At 44.4% G+C, this 23,859-nt stretch overlaps 3 protein-coding genes across 9 annotated transcripts in view; all 3 read right to left on the reverse strand.

The window, feature by feature from the left end:
* Positions 1–3,987, reverse strand: part of LOC310635370 (uncharacterized protein) — a 74,727-nt gene extending 70,740 nt beyond the window's left edge. The window contains exon 1 of one of the 2 annotated variants that reach the window (XM_083354226.1): positions 3,741–3,987. The gene's annotated coding sequence lies outside the window, so the exon portion shown is untranslated. The remainder of the gene's footprint in view (positions 1–3,740) is intronic. The other variant, XM_083354225.1, reaches the window with a different exon arrangement.
* Positions 1–23,859, reverse strand: part of LOC310635371 (uncharacterized protein) — a 50,092-nt gene extending 26,233 nt beyond the window's left edge. Inside the window, exons 1-2 of one of the 3 annotated variants that reach the window (XM_083354236.1) lie at positions 23,725–23,829; positions 22,927–23,200 (exon numbers count right to left, since the gene is read on the reverse strand). Coding sequence is in view for 2 of the 3 variants with exons in the window: in XM_083354233.1 (XP_083210359.1) it covers positions 20,916–22,622 (1,707 nt within the window). In the remaining variant the exon portion in view is untranslated. Of the gene's footprint in view, positions 1–19,888; positions 23,201–23,724 lie in introns of those variants that run through there. The other 2 variants (XM_083354233.1, XM_083354232.1) reach the window with 2 other exon arrangements.
* Positions 616–16,802, reverse strand: LOC310635373 (uncharacterized protein). 4 transcript variants are annotated; one of them, XM_083354239.1, is made up of 4 exons: positions 16,712–16,802; positions 12,987–13,479; positions 11,321–12,552; positions 4,735–5,675 (listed from the first exon to the last, which is right to left on the reverse strand). In XM_083354239.1, exons 2-4 carry the CDS (start codon positions 13,199–13,201, stop codon positions 5,659–5,661), a joined length of 1,464 nt encoding a protein of 487 aa, XP_083210365.1. In that variant the 5' UTR covers positions 13,202–13,479; positions 16,712–16,802; the 3' UTR covers positions 4,735–5,658. The 4 variants fall into 4 exon arrangements, with proteins under 4 accessions (XP_083210367.1, XP_083210366.1, XP_083210365.1 ...); XM_083354238.1 differs by lacking the exon at positions 4,735–5,675 and having other exon boundaries at positions 11,087–12,552; XM_083354241.1 differs by lacking the exons at positions 4,735–5,675; positions 11,321–12,552; positions 12,987–13,479 and adding an exon at positions 616–3,100 and having other exon boundaries at positions 16,712–16,758.

The raw sequence follows: 23,859 nt of genomic DNA on the forward strand, positions 1-23,859 counted from the left end.
CTTTCTGGGGAACCAGTGAACTGTTCGCACCATTACTTTAATTTTCTTACGTTTTACAAGCTCAGTAAACGAAAGAACACAAAAAACCCCAAGCAACTCGATAGCGATCACATAACACACTGACAAATGTCCTCCTCTCAGCTTCAATACATGACCTCAATGACTGAATCCTACTGTGATCTGATTGGCTCACTGCCAAAACATGACGACACCTGATTGGCTCTCTAAACGCTCATGCTCATTGGCTACAATCAGATAAAGGAAAGCTACCTGATATCAACCTAAGCAAGTTGTGCTTCCTTTTTCTGGTTATTTGGCTATAACTTTTCATAGAATACAGTACAGAAAATTGAACAAACTTATGTTGCGTTACATCAGGGGTGTCAAACTCAATTTCTTTGAGGGCCACATCAGCATTGTGGTAGCCCTCAGGGGGGCAGGTGGGTATGGCCTAGGTGGGTGTGGCCTACTGGGTGGGCGTGGCTAGAGTGCATATGGCCAACTGGGTGGGCGTGGCCAGCTCTACATCATTCACATCAAGGGTGCCTATGGGGGCCTGGGCAGGAGTGGGACAGATCTGATGGTCTCTGGCAGAAGGAGGGTCTCTGGGCCAGGGCCAAGGCAGTGGGGGCCGTTCCCTCACTGTTTCCAGGATGGTTTCGCGGGCCGCATGAAACCACTTCGCGGGCCGGATCTGGCCCCCGGGCCTTGTGTTTGACATGTCTGCGTTACATTCTTCATTAACTTATCTTTCCATTGATATATAATTTTATGGTACTACTCCTCCCCAAAGTGCTGTGGTTAGCCATCAAACCTCAAAAATATATTTTTCCCAAAAGGTTTCCACAATTTTGGCCACTACTGTATATGGCAAGTAAATGTTAACCATGGGGGGTTTGCATTTTCCATTTGCAATGTATGGGGTCTATTGGTTTCTGTATTCAGCTTTTATTGCTGTAAGTCATGTGGAGTCACCATGAGTTGGGGTACCGCATACATTTCCTTAACAAATAAAGATACATAGCCTGCCTTTATTATATGTAGAAATAACTCAAGGTGGCAAACATACCTAACAGAGATCTAAGCTCGCTTTCTCTGGCCCAGCACAACAGTTCACCATGACTAAGTGAAAGGGAACAACTGCACTGGGCCAGACAAAGGAAGCTCAGATCTCTTCTCTCATCTTTAATAAGACACGCTTGACTAAAATGAATCATGCAAGAAATTAATAATTTCTCAGCTACGCTTCCAGTAAGAGACGAGAAACAAAATTCAAGATCAAAATTTTCCTCATGTGGAATTTCGTCTGTAATAAGAGAGGAATTTTCTGCAAAAAACTGTTCATAATCTAGGCATTTGAATGGTTACTCTCCTATGTGTAACTTTACATGACTTACAAGTTTATATCTACTACTGAAGTCTCTCCCACAATCTGGACACTCATATGGTTTCTCTCCTGTGTGAGTCCTCCTATGTATTACCATGTCGGCGTTCCGGATAAATCTTTTCCCACAATCTGGACACTCATATGGTTTTTCTCCTGTGTGAGTTCTCTTGTGTATTACCAGGTCAGAATTCTGGATGAAACTTTTCCCACAATCTGGACACTCATATGGTTTCTCTCCTGTGTGAGTCCTCCTATGTATTACCAGGTAGGTATTCCGGATAAATCTTTTCCCACAATCTGAACACTCATATGGTTTTTCTCCTGTGTGAGTCCTCCTATGTATTCTCAGGTATGAATTCCGGATGAATCCTTTCCCACAATCTGGGCACTCATATGATTTTTCTCCTGTGTGAATCCTCTTGTGTATTACCAGGTCGTAATTCTGGATGAATCTTTTCCCACAATCTGGACACTCATATGGTTTCTCTCCGGTGTGAATCCTCTGGTGTATCACCAACTTGTTATTAAGCCTGAAACTTTTCCCACAATCTGGACACTTATATGGTTTCTCTCCCGTGTGAATCCTCTGGTGTACCACCAGGTCGGAATTGAAGATGAAACCTTTCCCACAATCTGAACACTCATACGGTTTCTTTCCTATGTGAGTCGTCAGATGTTTCACCAGGTGGGATTTGTAACCAAAATCTTTCCCACAATCTGAACACGCATGTGGTTTTTCTCCCGTGTGAGTCCTCTGGTGTATCACCAGGTTTGAATTCTGACTGAAACTTTTCCCACAGTACAGACACTCATATGGTTTCTCTCCTGTGTGAATCATCAGATGTTTTGCCAGGTGGGATTTGTGACCAAACCCTTTCCCACAAACTGAACACTCATATGGTTTTTCTCCTGTGTGAGTCCTCTGGTGTATCACCAGGTTTGAATTGCGACTGAAACCTTTCCCACAATCAGGACACACATATGGTTTCTCTCCTATGTGGGTCCTCCGATGTTTCACCAAGTCAGAATTACAACTGAAATCTTTTCCACAATCTGAACATTCATAGGCTTTCACTTCCATGTGAGTCCTCTGGTGTTTCACAAGGTAGGAATTCTGACTAAAATTTTCTCCACAATCACGACATATATAGGGCTTCTCTCCTGTGTGAATCCTTTGATGGTTCACCAGGACAGATTTCCAAGAAAAATCTTTCCCACAATCAGGACACTCATATGGTTTCTCTCCTGTGTGAGTCCTCCGATGTTGCACCAGGAGGGAATGCCAACTGAAACCTTTCCCACAATCTGGGCACTCATATGGTTTCTCTTCTGCGTGAGACCTTTTGTGTCTTTCCATATTAGTGTTCATGGTAAATCTTTTCTCACATTGGATGTCTGGTAGAGCTTCTCTCCTGCATGGGTCTTTCCATCAATCATAAGGGAGGTACTCTTGAGTAAAGCTTTTGCTGAACTCCAAACATCTGCATTGCTTTTCACCGGGTGGATCGTCTCCTGCAAAATCAGCTGTGATCTGCAACCTCTGTTCTTGTTATTTGTTCCCTTGTGTCTCCTCTGATGAGAAGGCAGAAAGGAGAAGAGTTTTCAAACTTCATGCAGGAAATGGAAATGGTTTTGGGTGAAGGATTGTCTTGCATTTTAATGCTGCTTCTCATTCTCTGTTGTGCAGAGCGCTCCTCTTGGCATCCTCTTTATCTGTAAGTTTGATATTAATGGATTAGTTTTATTATTGTTTAACAAATGGGTACAGGACGTGTGAAAGGAGCAAAAAAACCAACCTATATTACCATGAAAACATCAAAATTGTACTTTTGGCGGGCTGTAGAGCTGAGAAGAAAGCTCGTGCTTTAAGCTAATTGGGGAATATGATTTATAACAGTTAATTGGTGGTGAGAGCTGTACTTTGTTACTTTGTATCTGGGGGAAGGGAGTTGAGTTTTTGGGTTCAACTGTAGTGCCAATACTTTGTATCCCAAATAAATGTACTTTTAAGGAAGAATAATGATATTAACATTAGTATTTATGACTGACTTGGCGTACAGAAGACCAGCAAATTTCAAGTTAAAATATTGATTCATTTATAAAATTCACACAAATAAGCCCACAGAAATAGACACCTAAGAATTTATATATTTCTGCATCCATATGTGTACGTATATCAATCAGAATAGAGCTGGAAGGGACCTTGGAGGTCATCCAGTCCAACCCCCTGCTCAGGCAGGAAACCCTATAAAATTTCAGACAACTGGCTACCAGTCTCTTCTTTAAAACCTCCAGTGATGAAGCACCCACAACTTCTAGAGGGAAACTGTTTCACTGGTTAAATTGTTCTCACTGTTAGGAAATTGGAAGATTGGAATACTGCTATCGTGTCATCTCCCAGGAGAAAATTACAGGCAGAAGTTTTAATCGTGCAGTATAAGTGCAAAAACATTTGGAAACGGAAGGAACATGCTACAGCAGCCGCCGACATGTTTCAGCCTCGTTGCTTGCTCTGCTTTTACGCCGTGGAGGAAACCAGGCAAATCTACTTGCTCCCGGCTTCTCCTCCTCCTCCGACCTGCCCTCCACTCACCTTCTGGCTGCTGCTTCGTCCCTGGGAAGAGCATGAGAGCCGCTCTACATCTCTGCATCCTCCCGTGGATGACTCGGAAGAGGAAGTTCCTCAGACCTTGTGGTCTCCTCGAAATCCTATCTAGTAATACTCGATGGTTTTCGCTCCCTTTGACCTTAGCTGCTCTCCCTCTGATTGGATGTCGCAACTCAGCCAGCAGCGATTCTGATTAAATTGGAGTTTTCCAGGCGCTGTTGTGTTAGAGCTCCACCTAGTGACGAGAACCTGAAAATACGCTCATTCTTTCTCCGGCGTTTCCAAGATGTTTTCATTAAGAGCCGTTTTCCATTTTTAGCCACCACATCCGTCACTTTTCTCCAGGGCGATCTAGCCCGAGTCTGCCCTTTGGGGGGTCTCGCATCGTCGCTGCAACTGAGCCAGGAGCTTCACTTGCAGGAACTAAACCAAGGGAAAGCATCCGTGGGGGGAGCACAATATGCCATCAGGCAACATTGAAGCCCTTGGGCAGAGGTCTTCAAACTTGGCTCTTTTATGACTTGTGGACTTCAACTCCCAGAATTCCTCAGCCAGGCATGCTGCCTGAAGAATTCTGGGAGTTGAAGTCCACAAATCATAAAAGGGCCAAGTTTGAAGATCCCTGCCCTTGGGGATCAGTGGAGACTCTTCCAGCCAGTTCTACATCCTAGTTTGTATTGGGTTCTTCCTGCATTTCCCAAGGTATTTTCTCGTTGGGGTGAGGAGGGGGTGTCCTGCTCTCATCACTACATCCTGAAACCTTATGACTGATTTCTTGCGGCTCTCAAGTATTTGGGACATGGAAGCACCAGCATTTCAGGTGATCCAAGGGAACTGGCCTCACTCCTGCTGGCCAGGGCTGATTTGAAGTCTGCTCAATGCCAGGTGCTTCTGTAATTTCCTTAGCAACATCTAGTAAGTCAAAGTAAGTGAGACACATACACAGCAGGCCCTAGGAAAAGGGAGTTCAAAAAGACATCTATATTTGTAAACCCAAACTGTTGGATTTGTTGTCTAGTTGCACCATTGGCATCTAGCAGGTGGTACACAACCATCCTAAAAAAGTGGTAGCGGGGGAGGGGAATGAGCTGAACCGGTGGCAGCACCACACAAGCCTGAGCGAGAAATGGCTGGAGCTGCAGGGCTGTCAGAGCTCAGTGGAAGCACCATGCTCCAGCTGGAGCTCGGCGCTGATCCTGGCGCTTCTGCTGAGCCCAGAAGAAGCGCCGATCAGCTTGAATTTTGCAGCATCTCCAGGGTCTTGTGATTTACATTCAGACGGTTGGCAACTGATTCATATTTATGACAGTCAGTGTCCCAGGGTCATGTGAAGTGACCAAAACCTGCTACAACCACCCAGTAGAGGGGGGAGGGTAATAAAAACCAAACACCCCGACACCTCACCCCCCACACACTGCCAATTCTCAACAGAAATGCTCACAACAGTGAAAACCTTGGACAGGAGGAAGAGTGCCGCCAGGCGGGCAGGCAGGTGTCTTGTTCGGCTGTGGTTTGGGGGGCTCTTTTTTCAGTGTCATTGTAACTTCGAACAGTCATTAAGTGGACTTTTGTAAGCCAAGGACTACTTGTACTTCATCACTTTTTTCCTTTTTTTTTTTTTGGTCATCAAGTTTTTGATACCTTGCTAGGTGACTGGTGGTACTCAGATGTTGCCATATCCTAAAAGTGGCACAATGGGTGAAAACGTTGAAAAGCCCTGGTTTTATATATTCAAAACACACCAAAACAATAGAAAATCATCAATAAATAAGAAATTGGAAAAAAAAAACCAGATCGTACAGTGCATGCCTTCCCTCCTTCTTTCTATCAAGTGATTCTTATACACATTCCTGTTTGGAAATTGTGTTTCCTCGGCTAACTAGAAGAAAACCCTTCTTAACAATGGATGCTGGCCTGATTCCTGAGAGAAACTCATGCCAACATTTCCTTTCCAGATGACTGACATCTGTGCAAAAGAACAGGTAGATTCTCTGGATGGTCTTGCTGGAGCAGAGAAAGAAGATGAAAGACACACTGAACTTTATAGGAAATGATTCGAGACAGCTACCTTGTGAAGGAAACAATAAAGGTTATTCTTTTATAAATGAATTTTATAAAATGCAACACCAATGTATGGGGCTAACTGTTTCCTACCCAGGCAAAGTGACTCACAAATGGTAATCAGCAATGACTTGGTAAAAGCTTCCGAGAGATAGGAACATCAGCCCAACGTGGAAATTACAACCAAGCTGGAAATTACAAGTAAACGAGATAAGATCTAGATAAGATCATAACCGATCATAATTGTCAGACGGAAATGGTCAGAAGGACCCCTTTAGAAATAGGAAACAACTTCAAAGAATGACTTAAGCTTCTTAGGGGTGGCGTGTATTGTGAAAGAGTATAAAATGCCTACTTTGAAACTTGCTCAGGGCGCTCTTTGAACTCAATTCAATTTGGGAAGGGTCTAAGAGGCCGCACTAGCAAATGTTTTTCTTTTTTTTATTTTCAATTTTCTTTTCAATAAATCTTTGTTTTTGTTGACCAAATGTCTTTGAGTTGTATCAAATTTTGGGTTCTTAAATCTCACACTAGCTAAATAGACTAGGGGGGTGGCAAAAACAGTAGCACTAGGTATGTATGGAGATTAGGATTAGTGAAATGCAGAGTTTAGGAATAGAGAAAGGATATATAGTGATACAGGCCGTTTGGACAGAGAAAGATGGACAGTGGCTTTTTGAAAGTACGGTATAGAGTAGACATAAACTATACAGAAAATAGGAAACGGAGATTGAAGAACTTATGTGAGAGACATTTTGTTCTAGGGGTTAAGGCCTCAGCCTAGGAAATGAGTGGGAATCTTAGGCAGAAAGTCTGCTGAGGTGTTTAGGCCAGTTCCTCTCCCAGGCCCTGAAAAGGAGGAGGCCTTGAAACCGTCCACCTGTCCGTAGCTCTCAACTGCTGGCTGATTGCCTGGGACTCCTATTTCTTCCCACATCACAATCACATGAGGTCCTCACTTAAAGAGCCACGGGGGCCTAGAGTTGCAGTGGCCTCGCATGCCTGTGGTCATGTGATAGCAGTGGAAAATCAGTGGATTTAGCAGTGGATTTAGTTGAGGGTGAGCATGCGGACCTGGCTTGCATCACGGAGACTTGGTTGGGCCCAGAGGGTGGGATCCCTTTGGTTGACCTTTGCCCACCAGGCTTCCGGGTGCTACACCAGCCTCGAGCTCAAGGTAGGGGTGGGGGTGTGGCGGTGATCATTAGGGAGACCTTATGTCCGCGGGAGACCACCGTTCCTCAGATAGTCAGGTGTGAGTCTCTCTTTGTGAGATTTGGTTCTGGGGCGCAGTTGGGCTTGCTGCTCGTGTACATTTCGCCTAGTCGCGCAGCGGCAGCCCTGCCCGAGCTGCTCGATATCCTCTCGGGGTTGGTGGTTGAGTTCCCCAAACTTATAGTTTTGGGAGACTTCAATCTACCATCCCTGGGAGGCTCATCTGAGCTCGCTCGGGAGTTCATGGCTTCCATGACGGCCATGGACCTGACGCAGGTAATTTCTGAGCCAACTCATGAGGGAGGCCACACCCTTGACCTGATTTTTTTATCTGGACGGTGGTTGGATGATCTTGGTGGGGGCTTTCCATTTATTATGCCCCTGTCATGGACCGATCATCACCTCCTGCGGCTGGTCTTCCATTTTGCCACCCCCCGCCGTGGGGGTACGGAGCCAATTAGATGGTATCGCCCCAGACGCCTAATGGATCCTGATAGATTCCAAGCGGCGCTGGGGTCCCCACCTGCCTCCATTGCTCACAACTCGGCGGATGCCTTAGTGGAAGCCTGGGAAAGAGCAGCCACTGAGGCACTTGACCGGGTTGTACCCTTGCGGCCCCTGACCCGGTGCAGATCCCAGCGAGCTCCATGGTTCTCCGCGGAGCTCCGGGAGATGAAGCGTCGGAAACGGGGCCTAGAGAGCTGCTGGAGGTCCAGCCGATCTGAACCCGACCGATTGCGGTTAAGAACCTACATTAGGTCTTATCTCGCTGCGATGAGGGAGGCGAGGTGTAATTACTTCTCCACCCTCATCGCGTCCGCAGATAATCGCCCGGCCGCCTTGTTTAGGGTGACTCGCTCCCTTCTTAATCAGGAGGTGAGGGAGGATCCCTTGCAGGGTCGTGCCGAGGAGTTTAGTCAACATCTGTCGGATAAAATCGCTCGGATTCGGACCGGTTTGGACTCCAGCTGGGCAGAGTCTGGCGATCAGGACACGGGCGGTCCTGTCAATGTTATCTGGGAGGAGTTTGATTCTGTGACCCCTGATGAAGTGGACAGGATTATGGGGAAGCTGAGTTCCACCACGTTTATTGGATCCGTGCCCTTCTTGGCTGGTTTATGCAGCTAGGGAGAGGACACGAGGCTGGCTCCAGGCGGTCATATCTGCTTCTTTGAGTGAGGGTTATTTCCCCACCGTCTTGAAGGAGGCAGTGGTGAGACCTCTCCTCAAGAAGCCTGCCTTGGACCCAGCTGTATTGAACAACTTTCGTCCAGTCTCCAACCTTCGCTTTCTTGCGAAGGTTGTTGAGAGTGTGGTGGCGCATCAGCTCCCTCTGGTCCTGGATGAAGCGGATTATCTGGACCCTTACCAATCGGGTTTCAGGCCCGGGCATAGCACGGAGACGGCATTGGTCGCTCTGGTGAATGATCTCTGGAGGGCTCGGGATAGGGGATATTCCTCTGTCCTAGTCCTATTAGACCTCTCGGCGGCTTTCGATACCATCGACCATGGTATCCTGCTGCGGCGTCTCAGGGGACTGGGAGTGGGAGGCACAGTTTTTCAGTGGTTCTCCTCCTATCTCCTGGGATGCTCGCAGTCGGTGTTGGCAGGGGGGCAGAGGTCGACCCCTAGGACTCTCGCTTGTGGAGTTCCTCAGGGGTCGGTCCTCTCGCCTCTCCTGTTCAACATCTATATGAAACCGCTGGGTGAGATCATTCGTGGTTTTGGAGTTGGGTATCATCAATATGCTGATGATACCCAACTTTTTATTTCGACCCCAAACCACCCCAGTGATGCCCTCGCTGTGATGTCCCGTTGCCTGGAGGCGGTTCGGGTCTGGATGGGGAGGAACAGACTTCAACTCAACCCTGACAAGACTGAGTGGCTGTACATTCCGGCTTCCCGGGACACCTGGGATGTTCCATCTCTTTCTATGGGGGGTGAGTTTTTACCCCCTGTGGATAGGGCTCGCAACTTGGGAGTCCTCCTAGATTCACGACTCACTTTGGAGGATCATATAGTGGCCGTGACTAGGGGGGCTTTTGCCCAGGTTCGCCTGGTGCGCCAGTTGCGGCCCTATCTGGACCGGGAGGCCTTATGTACGGTCACTCATGCGCTCGTGACCTCTCGCCTAGACTACTGTAATGCTCTCTACATGGGGCTTCCCTTGAAGACTACTCGGAGGCTCCAACTGGTGCAGAATGCGGCCGCGAGAGTTGTCTTGGGAGTTTCCCGGTACTCCCATGTTACACCTTTGCTCTGTGAGCTGCATTGGTTACCAGTTGTCTTCCGGGTAAGGTTCAAGGTTTTGGTTATGATCTTTAAGTCCCTACATGGCATGGGTCCGCGATACCTCGAGGACCACCTGCTGCTGGCGTCAACTCCCCTCCGCCCTGTGCGTGCCCACAGAGAGGGCCTCCTCGGTGCCTCCGGTCAAGGAATGTCGACTGGTGGCCCCCAGGGGGAGGGCCTTCTCTGTGGGTGCTCCGGCATTATGGAACCAACTGCCGGTTGAGCTCCGGACGGCATCAGACCTCCGATCCTTCCGTCGCGGGTTGAAGACCCATTTATTTGAACTAGCGGGTCTGGCCTGATGGGGGTATATGGGTTTTTATAGGCTTGTTATTATTTTATCATTCTTGTTTTAACTTGGGCATTGATTTAATTGTTTTTTAATTTTTGTATTGTTATTTATATATGCCCTGTGAACCGCCCTGAGTCCCTTAGGGAGAAGGGCGGTATAGAAATCTCAATAAGTTATTTAAATTAAATTAAAATCTGATGCCAATTCCTGTCTCAACCTGCAAATTACCCATATTTCTTCTCCAAGCTCAGGAGAGGCGTGAAAGAGTAATTTTCCCCACTTTGGGGCAGTTGGCATCCTGGCCAGCTTTATAACAGCAGTTTGCTAAATCCCGAGAGGCTTTCCTGGCAGAGGATTTCAAGAGATTGCTGCAGATTAAGATCTTTTCTAAGTGCAGCTGAAGAGAGCAATGAGAGGTTGGAAGGTCTTTTCCCCTAAACACTGGGATAAGAAGAGGCGCCTGCACATCGGAAGCCTGAATTGGAACCAGTTTTTTGTTTATATGCATTTAGTTTTAATAGTTTAGTTTATTAGTTAGCCCATTGCCCATATCAGAATACAGAGTTCCGAACATTAATAAAACCGTGTAAAAACAAATTAAAATGAAATTGGAGTAAAATACAACAATTTGATAGATAAGTGAAATCAGTTAGAATTATATCTCAGTATCACCCCTAAAATCTTCCCCAATCAGTCCCACATATGCTGACCTCAGCAAAACCATTTTACTCAAGTACTGTGCCATATTAAACATGGTTTTTAAATTCTGGTCGCACCTAAGATATGTTGTATTAATATGGGGTTGCCAATGGGTAGTTAGTAAGGCCAGGAGGCCTGGTTAACCTCTAAAGTGAACAAAACCAAGAATCAAGTTTTGGGGACTCCCAGAAAATCAAAATGCCATCATTGTTGCTAGAAGTGCCGTGTATTTATAGGACAAATATTAACCGTGGGGTATTTGCATTTTCCATTTGCAATGTATGTTTCTACTGCTTTTTGTATTCAGGTTTTATTTCTGCAAATCTTGTGGAGTCACCATGAGTTGGAGTGCCACATACATTTCCTTAACAAATAAAGATACATACCCTGCCTTTATTATATGTAGAAATAACTCAAGGTGGCCAAGATACCTAATACAGATCTAAGCTCACGTTCTCTCACTCAGCACAACAGTTCACCTTGTCTCCGTGTAAGGGAATGACTGCACTGGGCCAGAAAAAGGAAGCTCAGATCTTTTCCCTCATGTTTAATAAGACACGCTTGACTAAAAAGAATCATGTAAGAAATAATTTCTTAGCAAGGATTCCAGTAAGAGACAAGAAACACATTTTCAGAACAATTTTTTCCTCATGTGGCATTTCTTCTGTAATAAGAGAGGAATCTTGAAAACACTGTCCATAATATGGGCATTTGAATGGTTACTCTCCTATGTGTAACTTTACATGATTTAGAAGTCTATACCTACTACTGAAATCTCTCCCACAATCTGGGCACTCATATGGTTTTTCTCCTGTGTGAGTTCTCCTATGTATTACAAGGTCGGAATTCCGGATGAATCTTTTCCCACAATCTGGGCATTCATATGGTTTTTCTCCTGTGTGAGTTCTCTTGTGTATTACCAGGTCAGAATTCTGGATGAATCTTTTCCCACAATCTGGACACCCATATGTTTTTTCTCCTGTGTGAGTCCTCCTGTGTTTTACCAGGTCGGAATTCCGGATGAATCTCTTCCCACAATCTGGACACTCATATGGCTTCTCTCCCGTGTGAGTCCTCTGGTGTATCGCCAACCTGTAATTAAGCCTGAAACCTTTCCCACAATCCTGACATTTATATGGTTTCTCTCCCGTGTGAATCCTCTGGTGTATCACCAGTTCGGAATTGAAAGTGAAACCTTTCCCACAATTGGAACACTCATACGGTTTCTTTCCTATGTGAGTCGTCCGATGTTTCACAAGGTCAGATTTCTGACGAAAACCTTTCCCACAATCTGAACACTCATGTGGTTTTTCTCCTGTGTGAGTCCTCTGGTGTATCAGCAGGCTTGAATTTTGAATGAAAGTTTTCCCACAATACAGACACTCATATGGTTTCTCTCCTGCGTGTGTCATCAGATGTCTCGCCAGGTGGGATTTGTGAACGAAAGCTTTCCCACAATCTGAACACTCATGTGGTTTTTCTCCTGTGTGAGTCCTCTGGTGTACCACCAGATAGGAATTCTGACTGAAACCTTTCCCACAGTACAGACACTCATATGGTTTCTCTCCTGTGTGAGTCCTCTGGTGATTCATCAGACTGGAATTCTGACTGAAACTTTTCCCACAATCCGGACACTCAAATGGCTTCTCTCCTGTGTGAATCCTTTGGTGTATAAGTAGCATGGTTTTACGTTTGAAACTTCCTCCACAATCTGCACATTTATATGGTTTCTCTCCCTTGTGAGTCCTTTGGTGGTGCAAGAGGCAAGAATTCTGACTGAAACTTTTTCCACAAATCAGGCACTCGTACAGTTTTTCTCCTGTGCGAGTCCTCTGGTGTGTCATCAGACTGGAATTCTGACTGAAACGTTTCCCACAATCTGGGCACTCATATGGTTTTTCTCCTGTGTGAGTCCTCCTATGTATTACCAGGTCAGCATTCCGGATAAATCTTTTCCCACAATCTGGACACTCATATGGTTTCTCTCCTGTGTGAGTCCTCTGGTGATTCATCAGACTGGAATTGTGACTGAAACTTTTCCCACAATCCAGACACTCATATGGTTTCTCTCCCGTGTGAATCCTCTGATGTATCACCAACTTGTATTTAAACCTGAAATGTTTCCCACAGTCTGGACACTCATATGGTTTCTCTCCCATGTGAATCCTGTGGTGTTCCAGCAGGTCGGAATTGAAAGTGAAATCTTTCCCACAATCTGAACATTCATACAGTTTCTTTCCTATGTGAGTCGTCCGATCTTTCACTAAGTCGGATTTGTGACTGAAACCTTTCCCACAATCTGAACACTCATATGGTTTTTCTCCTGTGTGAGTCCTCTGGTGTATCACCAGGTTTGAATTCTGAATGAAACTTTTCCCACAATACAGACACGTATATGGTTTCTCTCCTGTGTGAGTCCCCTGATGTTTTACCAGGTCAGAATCGCAACTGAAACCTTTCCCACAATCTTGGCACTCATACGGTTTCTCTCCCGTGTGTCTCCTTTGGTGTATAACCAGGTAGCAATTCTTTCTGAAACTTTTGCCACATTCTGGACACTCATATGGTTTCTCTCCCGTGTGAGTCCTCCGATGTTGCACCAGGAGGGAATGCCAACTGAAACCGTTCCCACAATCTGGGCACTCATATGGTTTCTCTTCTGCTATCCCAACGACTTCCAGTAATTTACACTTTTTCTTTATTTGAATATTATCTCCCTTGACTTTTTGTGTAATGTTTCGTTGAGTTGCATATGCTCTATTTTTTCCATCTCAAAACTTGTTATTCACTCCATTGTCTCTCCTCTGATGAGAAAGGAGAAAAGTTTTCAAACTTTGTGCAGGAAGTGGGAAAGGTTTTGGGTGATGGTTTGTCTTGCTTCTCATTCTCTGTTGTGCAGAGTGCTCTTCTTGGCATCCTCTTTATCTGTAAGATTGATATTAATGGATTAGTTTCATTATTGTTTAGCAGATGGGTACAGGATGTGTGAAAGCAGCAAAAAACCAACATATATTACCACGAAAACATCAACATTCTCGTTTAACCTGTCAATGCTGCTAACATTGGATGTTTCCGCTCTGACAACTGATGAAAATGCAGCCATTTTCTCAATTCCTTTAACATGCTTTTTCTTACTTTAGAAATTAGGTGCAGCAGAGAGGGGGGGTATTGGAATGTAAGGTCAGCTAGCCATAATAATAACGCTGCTGTGGGAATCCAAGGACAAGTTGATAACGTTTTGGTGGGCTGTGGAGCTGAGGACAAATCCTGCACTTTAAGGGGAATGTGATTTATGACAGTTAATTGGGGGTGGGAGTTGTGCTTTGTTACTTTGTATCTGGGGGATGGGAATGTAGTTCTTGGGTTCAACTACAGTCAGGTCCAGAAATATTGGGACATCAACACAATTCTAACATCTTTGGTTCTATATACCACCACAATGGATTTGGAATGAAACAAACACAATGTGCTTTAACTGCAGACTGTCAGCTTTAATTTGAGGGTATTTACATCCAACTCGGGTGAACGGTGTAGGAATTACAACAGTTTGCATCTGTGCCTCCCACTAGGTAAGGGACCAATAGTAATGGGACAATTGGCTTCTCAACTGTTCCATGGCCAGGTATCTGATATTCCGTCATTACCCCAATTACAATGTGCAGATAAAAGGCCCAGAGTTCACTTCAAGTGTGCTATTTGCATTTGGAATCTGTTGCTGTCAACTCTCAAGATGAGATCCAAAGAACAGTCATTATCAGTGAAGCAAGCCATCATTAGGCTGAAAAAACAAAAAAAACCCACCAGAGAGATAGCAAGAACATTAGGCGTGGCCAAAACAACTGTTTGGAACATTCTCAAAAAGAAGGAACGCACCAGTGAGCTCAGCAACACCAAAAGACCCGGGAGACCACGGAAAACAACTGTGGTGGATGACCGAAGAATTCTTGCCCTGGTGAAGAAAACACCCTTCACAATAGTTGGCCAGATCAAGAACACTCTCCAGGAGGTAGGTGTATGTGTGTCAAAGTCAACAATCAAGAGAAGACTTCACCAGAGTGAATACAGAGGGTTCACCAAAAGATGTAAACCATTGGTGAGCCTCAAAAACAGGAAGGCCAGATTAGAGTTTGCCAAACGACATCTAAAAAAGCCTTCACAGTTCTGGAACAACATCCTATGGACAGATGAGACCAAGATCAACTTGTACCAGAGTGATGGGAAGAGAAGAGTATGGAGAAGGAAAGGAACTGCTCATGATCCTAAGCATACCACCTCATCAGTGAAGCATGGTGGTGGTAGTGTCATGGCGTGGGCATGTATGGCTGCCAATGGAACTGGTTCTCTTGTATTTATTGATGATGTGACTGCTGACAAAAGCAGCAGGATGAAGTCTGATGTGTTTCGGGCAATATTATCTGCTCACATTCAGCCAAATGCTGCAGAACTCATTGGAAGGCGCTTCACAGTGCAGATGGACAATGACCCAAAGCATAGTGCAAAAGCAACCAAAGAGTTTATGAAGGGACAGAAGTGGAATGTTATGCAATGGCCAAGTCAATCACCTGACCTGAATCCCATTGAGCATGCATTTCACTTGCTGAAGACAAAACTGAAGGGAAAATGCCCCAAGAACAAGCAGGAACTGAAGATAGTTGCAGTAGAGGCCTGGCAGAGGGATGAAACCCAGCGTCTGGTGATGTCTATGCGTTCCAGACTTCAGGCTGTGATTGTCTGCAATGGATTTGCAACCAAGGGAAAGTTTGATTTATGATTATTATTCTGTCCCATTACTATTGGTCCCTTACCAAGTGGGAGGCACATATGCAAACTGTTGTAATTCCTACACCGTTCACCTGAGTTGGATGTAAATACCCTCAAATTAAAGCTGACAGTCTGCACTTAAAGCACATTGTGTTTGTTTCATTCCAAATCCATTGTGGTGGTGTATAGAGCCAAAGATGTTAGAATCGTGTCGATGTCCCAATATTTCTGGACCTGACTGTATGTAGTACCAATAATTTGTATCACGAATAAATGTACTTTAAGGAAGAATTTTGCCTTGAAGTTCTTTTGATGGGTTTCATCTATCACAACCATGACATTAACATTATTATTTATTATTGACTTGGCATTTAGAAGACCAGCAAAATTCAAGTTAAAATATTGCTTTGTTTATAAAATTCACACATACACGCCCACAGAAATAGACACCTAAGAATTTATATATCTCTGTGTCCATATGTGCACATATATCAATCAGAATATTGCTGGAAAGGACCTTGTAGGAATTGTAGCCTAACCCCCTGTTCAAGCAGGACACCCTGTATCATTTCAGACAAGTGGCTGTCAGACTCTTCTTAAAAACCTCCAGTGATGAAGCAACCACAACCTCTACAGCAGACATGTCAAACACAAGGCCCAGGGGCCAGATCCGGCCCACAAAGTGGTTTCATGCGGTCCGCGAAGCCATCCTGGAAACAGTGAGGGAACGGCCCCCACTGCCTTGGCCCTGGCCCAGAGACCCTCCTGCCAGAGACCCTCAGATCTGTCCCACTCCTGCCCAGGCCCCCATAGGCACCCTTGATGAGAAGATGTAGAGCTGGCCACGCCCACCCAGTAGGCCATATGCACTCTAGCCACGCCCACCCAGTAGGCCACGCCCACCCTGGCCACACCCACCCGGCCCCCTGAGGGCAACCGCAATGCTGATGCGGCCCTCAATGAAATTGAGTTTGACACCCCTGCTCTACAGGAAAACTATTCCACTGGTTAAACTGTTCTCACTGTTAGGAAATTTCTCTTTAGTTCCAGGTTGCTTCTCTCCTTCCTTACTCTCCACCCATTGTCCCTTATGTCGCCTTCTGCTGCTCTAGAAAACAAATTGACTCCCTCTTCTTTGTGGCAGCCTCTCCAATATGGGAAGATTGGAATACTGCTATCGCGTCATCTCCCATCTCCCAGGAGAAAATTGCAGGCAGAAGTTTTATACATGCAGCATAAGTGCAAAAACATTTGGAAACAAAAAAAAACAAGTAGCAGCAGCAGCCGCCGCCGACATCTTTCAGCCTCGTTGCTTGCTCTGCGTTTACGCCGTGGAGGAAACCAGGCAAATCTATTTGCTCTCGGCTTCTCCTCCTCCGACCTGCCCTCCACTCACCTTCCAGCTGCTGCTTCGTCCCTGGGAAGAGCACGAGAGCCGCTCTATACATCTCTCTCATCCTCCCGTGGATGACTCGGAACAGGACGTTTCCTCAGCCCTTGTCCTATCCTCGACATTCTTTCTAGCAATACTCGATGGTTTCCACTCCCTTTGACCTTAGCTGCTCTCCCTCCGGTTGGATGTTGCAATTCAGCCAGCAGCGATGCTGATTATATTGGAGCTTTCCAGGCGCTGTTATTGTGTTAGAGCTCCACCTAGTGACGAGAGCCTGAAAATACGCTCATTCTTTCTCCGGCGTTTCCAAGATGTTTTCATTAAGAGCAGTTTTCCATTTTTAGCCACCACATCCGTCACTTTTCTCCAGGACGATCTAGCCCGAGTCCGCCCTTTGGGGTCTCGCATCGTCGCTGCAACTGAGCCAGGAGCTTCACTTGCAGGAACTAAACCAAGGGAAAGCATCCGTGGGGGGAGCACAATATGCCATCAGGCAACATTGAAGCCCTTGGGCAGAGGTCTTCAAACTTGGCTCTTTTATGACTTGTGGACTTCAACTCCCAGAATTCCTCAGCCAGGCATGCTGCCTGAAGAATTCTGGGAGTTGAAGTCCACAAATCATAAAAGGGCCAAGTTTGAAGATCCCTGCCCTTGGGGATCAGTGGAGACTCTTCCAGCCAGTTCTACATCCTAGTTTGTATTGGGTTCTTCCTGCATTTCCCAAGGTATTTTCTCGTTGGGGTGAGGAGGGGGTGTCCTGCTCTCATCACTACATCCTGAAACTTTATGACTGATTTCCTGCGGCTCTCAAGTATTTGAGACATGGAAGCACCAACATTTCAGGGGATCCAAGGGAACTGGCCTCACTCCTGCTGGCCAGGGCTGATTTGAAGTCTGCTGAATGCCAGGTGCTTCTGTAATTTCCTTAGACCAGGGGTAAGGCAACCTTGGCTCTTTTATGACTCATGGACTTCAACTCACAGAATTCCTGAGTCAGCTGACTCAGGAATGAACTACTTTGCAAAGATGGTGTTTCTCGTGCACACAGGTACAGTGGAGATACCTTAACTAGTAAATATTCTTTATCTTCCCTATTGCCATTGCAAATTTACCTCCCACCTTTTCCTCATTGGCTGAATACTCAGGGCTTCACAACCTATTCAAAGCAGCTAAAGCGAATACATTATTCCTCACCGGATTACATCTCCCATTATTCAAATTCTGTCACACCTAGCCCTTGTTTACAAATTATCTTTTATGGCTACTAGTTCTAGTAGTAACTATCGTATCAGCAATTTCTGGTTAAGACCGGTTTATAGCATAGCAAAGGCCTTCCTACGTACAATTCTCAAGCTTCAGCAAGGCTCATGAAATTAGAAATATATAAAATGTATTTTCTTCACAGGCTAGTATGTCTTCTTACTGTTCTGTAAAAACAATAGGCCTTTTCCCCAAAAAAACTAATATACTTTTCAAAGAAATCTTTGAAAGCATTTTAAAAAGAACGGTAGTATGCATGTGCACACAAAGGCGTTTCTCTTTTTTAATTAGAAGTTTAATATATTCAAAACATACCAAAACAGTACAAAATCATCAATAAACAAGATATTGGGGGAAAAAACCAGATCGTACAGTATATGCCTTTTCTCCTTCTATCAAGTGATTCTTATACACATTCCTGTTTGGAAATTGTGTCTCCTCAGCTAACTAGAAGAAAACCCTTCTTAACAATGAATCCTGGCCTGATTCCTCAGAGAAACCCAGGCCAACATTTTCCTCCCAGATGACTCACATCTGTGCAAAAGAAGAGGTAGATTCTCTGGATGGTCTTACTGGAGCAGAGAGAGAAGAAAGAAGAAAGAAAGAAAGACCCAGATTGTTGGGGGCAATAAGCTGACTTTGTAATAATGCCGCTTGGGGGGGCGAAAGCCCTAATAAGCAGGCATATACATAGAATGAAGGCTATTGCTAAGCACAGTGATTTGTGCTTCTAAGATTGTAAGCCGCCCTGAGTCTTCGGAGAAGGGCGGGATATAAATGGGATTAAAATAAAATAAATAAAATAAAAGAGACACTGAACTTTATAGGAAATGGTTGGAGACAGTTAGCTAGATAAATAGAGGATGGAGAGAGAGAGAAGAGGTAGCTATGGAGATTAGGATTTGAGAAATGTAGAGTTTAGGAATAGAGAAAGTTGATATACTGTACCGATAAAGACAGTTTGAGCAGAGGGAAATGGAAATATAGTGTTATCGACTTTTTGGAAAAAATACAAGAGTAGATACAGATCATATACAAAATAGGAAACTTGAGATAGATCTGAGAGGCAATTTGGTACAGAGGTTAAGGTCTCAGCCTAAGGTAGAAAGTCTGCTGGAGTCTTTAGGACAGATCCTCCCCCAGGCCCTGAAAGGGAGGAGGCCTGGAAACCATCCACCTGTCCATAGCTCTCACCTGCTAGCTTGCTTGCCTGGGACTCCTACCTCTTCCCACGTCACAATTACATGAGGTCCTCACTTAATGACCCATGGGTCTTAAGAGTTGCAAAAGGAACTGGAACTGCCAAGATTGCCCTCACTAAGCAATGTGGTCACCTGGGCTGCTTTTCACTATCAACAGCAGTTTGCTATGCAGAAGAAAATCATGAGAGGTTTTCCTGGCAGAGGATGTCAAGGCATTTCCGTAGATTAAGATCTTTTCTAAGTGCGGCAGAAGAGGGCAATGAAAGGTTGGCGGCCAGGAACTTCAACTCACCCTCTTCTTGCAGCTCTGACTTTCCCACCCAGAGAAAAGGCTGCGCAGGAGAAAAAGACCTGGGCAACTCAGCTGGTGCACAACTTGGGGGTCCTCGTGGAGTGACGGCTCCTGCTAAGGGAGGCCATGGCTGGGGGAGGGGCTTTGCATAGATTGCACCAATCCTGCCCTTTCCGGAGAGGGAGGCCTTTCACATGGGTCTCTTGTGTCTCAGTCACCTCCTGTTTGGATCACTGCACTGGACCACTGGATCCCTTTATTATTTTTGCATTTATCTTTTCTACAAGGTCAAATAGGGGGCACACACTCCTAACCCCTTCCCTTAAATATTGCAATCTCATAGGAGCTAAGAAGTGAGCCTTTCCCATTGCAAACCCTGCCCTATGAGACACTCTTCCCCCTGAAGTGTGTTAGGCCTTTATCCTTCTCGTCTTCCGTAAAGCAAAGAATATTTCCCCTCTAAGCACTGGGATAAGAAGAGGCATCAGCCCATGAGGAGCTTGAATTGTAACCAGCTTTTTGTTTATATGCACTTGGTTTTAATAGTTATTTCATTTCATTGATCAGCCCATAGGCCATATCGGAATACAGAATTCCAAACATCAATTACTAATAAAATCCTATAAAAACAAATTAAAATGAAATTGGAATAAAACACAACAATTTGAAAGATAAGTCAAATAAGATAGAATTATAGTTCAGTATCACCCCTAAAATCTACCCCAACCAGTCCCACATATGCTGATCTCAGTCAAACCATTTTACTCAAGTACTGGGCCATATTAAACATTGTTTTCAAATTCCGGCCGCACCTAAGGTATGTTGTATTAATATGGGGTTCCCAATGGGTAGTAAGGCCTGGTTAACTTCTAAATGGAACATAAGCAAGAATCACCGTTTTGGAACTCGCAGACATCAAAATGCCACCAATCTTGCTTGACGTGCCCTGTGTTTATAGGGCAAGTGAATGTTAACCATGGGGGCTTTGCATTTTCCATTTGTAATGTATGGGGTCTATTAGTTTCTGTATTCAGGTTTTATTGCTGTAAATTGTGTAGAGTCACCATTAGTTGGAATGCTAAATACACTTGCTTAATAAATAACGATACATATCCCATGTTTATTATATGTCCAAATAACTGAAGGTGGCAAACATACCTAATACAGATCTAAGCTCGCTTTCTCTGGCCCAGCACAACAGTTCACCATGACTCAGTGAAAGGGAACAACTGCACTGGGCCAGACAAAGGAAGCTCAGATCTCTTCTCTCATGTTTAATAAGACATGGTTGACTAAAAAGAATCATGCAAGAAATTAATAATTTCTCAACTAGGCTTCCGGTAAGAGACATAAAACAAAATTCAAGATCAAATTTTTCCTCATGTGGAATTTCTTCTGTAATAAGAGAGGAATTTTCTGCAAAACACTGTCCATAATCTGGGCATTTGAATGGTTACTCTCCTATGTGTAATTTTACGTGATTTATAAGTCTATACCTAGTACTGAAATCTCTCCCACAATCTGGACACTCATATGGTTTTTCTCCTGTGTGAGTCCTCCTATGTATTTTCAGGTTGAAATCCGAGTTGAATCCCTTCCCACAATCTGGACATTCATATGGTTTCTCTCCCGTATGAGTCCTCTGGTGTATCACCAGGCTTGAATGCTGAATGAAACTTTTCCCACAAAACACACACTCATATGGTTTCTCTCCTGTGTGAGTCTTCAGATGTTTCAACAGGTCGGATTTCTGACCGAAACGTTTCCCACAATGTGAACATTCATGTGGTTTTTCTCCTGAGTGAGTCCTCTGGTGTATCACCAGGTTTGAATGCTGAACGAAACTTTTCCCACAAAACAGACACTCATATGGTTTCTCTCCTGTGTGAGTCCTCTTGTGTCTTACCAGGTCGGAATTGCAGACGAAACCTTTCCCACAATGCGGACACTCATGTGGTTTCTCTCCTGTGTGAGTTCTCTGGTGTATCACCAGCTTGCAATACTCCCTGAAACCTTTCCCACAATCTGGACACCCATATGGTTTCTCTCCTGTGTGAGTCCTCTGGTGTCTTACCAGTTCGGAATTCCAGATGAAACTTTTCCCACAATCCGGACACTCATATGATTTCTCTCCTGTATGAGTCCTCTGGTGTATTATCAGCTTGGATTTATGCTTGAAACTTTCCCCACAAACTGGACACTCAAATGGTTTTTCTCCTGTGTGAGTCATCTGGTGTATCATCAGGGTGGATTTCTGGCTGAAACGTTTCCCACAATCCAGACATTCATATGGTTTTTCTCCTGTGTGAGTCTTCCAGTGTTTCAGCAGCTGGAAATTCTGACTGAAACCTTTCCCACATTCCTGACACTCATATGGTTTCTCTCCTGTGTGAGTCCTCTGGTGTATCACCAACTTGGAATTATACTTGAAACCTTTCCCACAATCTGGACACTTATATGGTTTCTCTCCTGTGTGAGTCCTCTGGTGTATCACCAACTTGGAATTATACTTGAAACCTTTCCCACAATCTGGACACTTATATGGTTTCTCTCCTGTGTGAGTCCTCTGGTGTATCACCAACTTGGAATTATACTTGAAACCTTTCCCACAATCTGGACACTTATATGGTTTCTCTCCTGTGTGAGTCCTCTGGTGTATCACCAACTTGGAATTATACTTGAAACGTTTCCCACAATCTGGACACTTATATGGTTTCTCTCCCGTGTGAGTCCTCTGGTGTATCACCAGCTTGGAATTATGCTTGAAACCTTTCCCACAATCTGGATACTTATATGGTTTTTCTCCTGTGTGAATCCTCTGGTGCTCCATGAGGCTGAAATTACGACTGAAACTTTTCCCACAAACCGGGCACTCATACGGTTTTTCTCCTGTGTGAGTCCTCTGGTGTACCACCAGGTTTGAACTCTGACTGAAACTTTTCCCACAATACAGACATTCATAAGGTTTCTCTCCCGTGTGAGTCCTCTGGTGTTTCACCAGTTCAGAATTCCGTGTGAAACTTTTCCAACAAAGAGGACATTCAAAGAGTTTCCCTCCAGTGTGAGTTCTCTTGTGTCTCACCAGATTGGTGTCCATGCTAAATCTTTTGCCACATTGGGAGCACTGGTAGAGCTGCTCCTCCTGAATCAGTCCTTCCATGAATCAATGGAATTCTGTTCTGAGCAACGCTTTTGCCACACTTCAAACATGTGATCTGCAATCTGTTTTTTTCTTCTTTCCACAATAGGCAGTCTGTGAGATTTTTTCAACACTGATATTCTTGGTTTTACAAGGAGTCCAAAAATATTAATCATCCCTTATCTGGTGGTGCTTTGATTCAGGACACACTGTCCTTTCTGAAAGGCTTTTATTGATGCCTTTGGCTATCCAAAGGATCCTCTCTTTCCCACTGATGTCTAGCTATTTCCCACTTTTTCTGAATTTGGTAATTATATCTTTTTACCTTTTCATGCAATGTTTCCTTGAGTTCCACATGATCTATTTTTCCACCTGAAAACTCTGTTCCTGTTATTCTTTCCTTTGTCTTCTTTCATCTGCTGAGCAAAGAGAAGAGTTTTAACATTTTCAGGAGGAAGTGGGAAAGATTTTGACTGATGGTTTGTCTCGCATTTTGATGCTGCTTTTCACTCTCTGTTGTCCAGAGTGCCCTTCTTGGCATCCTCTTTATCTATAAGATCTATATTAATGTATTATTATTATTATTATTGCCGCAGAATCTGTGAAAAGAGCAAAAGAAAATCTATATATTACTATGAAAAAGCAAACATATCAAAATGCTGCTTTAACCGCTAACGTTCATTATGATTTACTAGGCACATAGAAGACTAGCAAAATCGAAGTTCAAATAGCCACTCATATTTGAAATCATTAAATTCTGGTTAGCTTGGGTAAATCAGAAATTATTATCATTGCAAACTGCTTTAAAATTACCTGAAAATACTTAGGTTTACATAGATACATGCACACACAGACATAAATACACAGCTATAAATTTATGCATGTAGAAAATCTATGTTTGTTTAAGTCTTCAAAATGTTTCAGAAATGGATCCGCTCAATTTGTCTCATCTAATTTTAGAAAGGTGAAAGTTGTTACGAGAAGACCGAGGTTGATAAGAAATATGAAACAGTGACTTTTTAAATGTCCCAAATCTCCCAGCAGAAAATCACATGCAGCAATTTTATATCATGCAGCCGAAGGATAATAACATTGGGAGAAGAGAAAGAATATGCAGCATCACCCATGTTTCGGCTTTGTCCCTTCGCTGCTTCCACACCGCGGAGGAAACGAAACAGCCCGACTTGCTTCCGACCTGCCCTCCACTCACCTCCCAGGAGCCGCTTCGACCCTCCAAACGACAAAAGAGACATCAGCG

This window comes from Vipera ursinii (genome assembly GCF_947247035.1).
Source record: "Vipera ursinii genome assembly, chromosome: 2".
Taxonomy (NCBI): domain Eukaryota; kingdom Metazoa; phylum Chordata; class Lepidosauria; order Squamata; family Viperidae; genus Vipera; species Vipera ursinii.

Excerpts from the sequence above, each read along its gene's own strand:
- LOC310635373 (XM_083354238.1), bottom strand. The coding sequence starts at position 13,201 with ATGAGTGCCCAGATTGTGGGAACGGTTTCAGTTGGCATTCCCTCCTGG. Across the intron at positions 12,553-12,986 it reads TCAGTTGCGATTCTGACCTG|GACTCACACAGGAGAGAAAC; the intron begins GTAAAACATCAG and ends GAATCACCAGAG.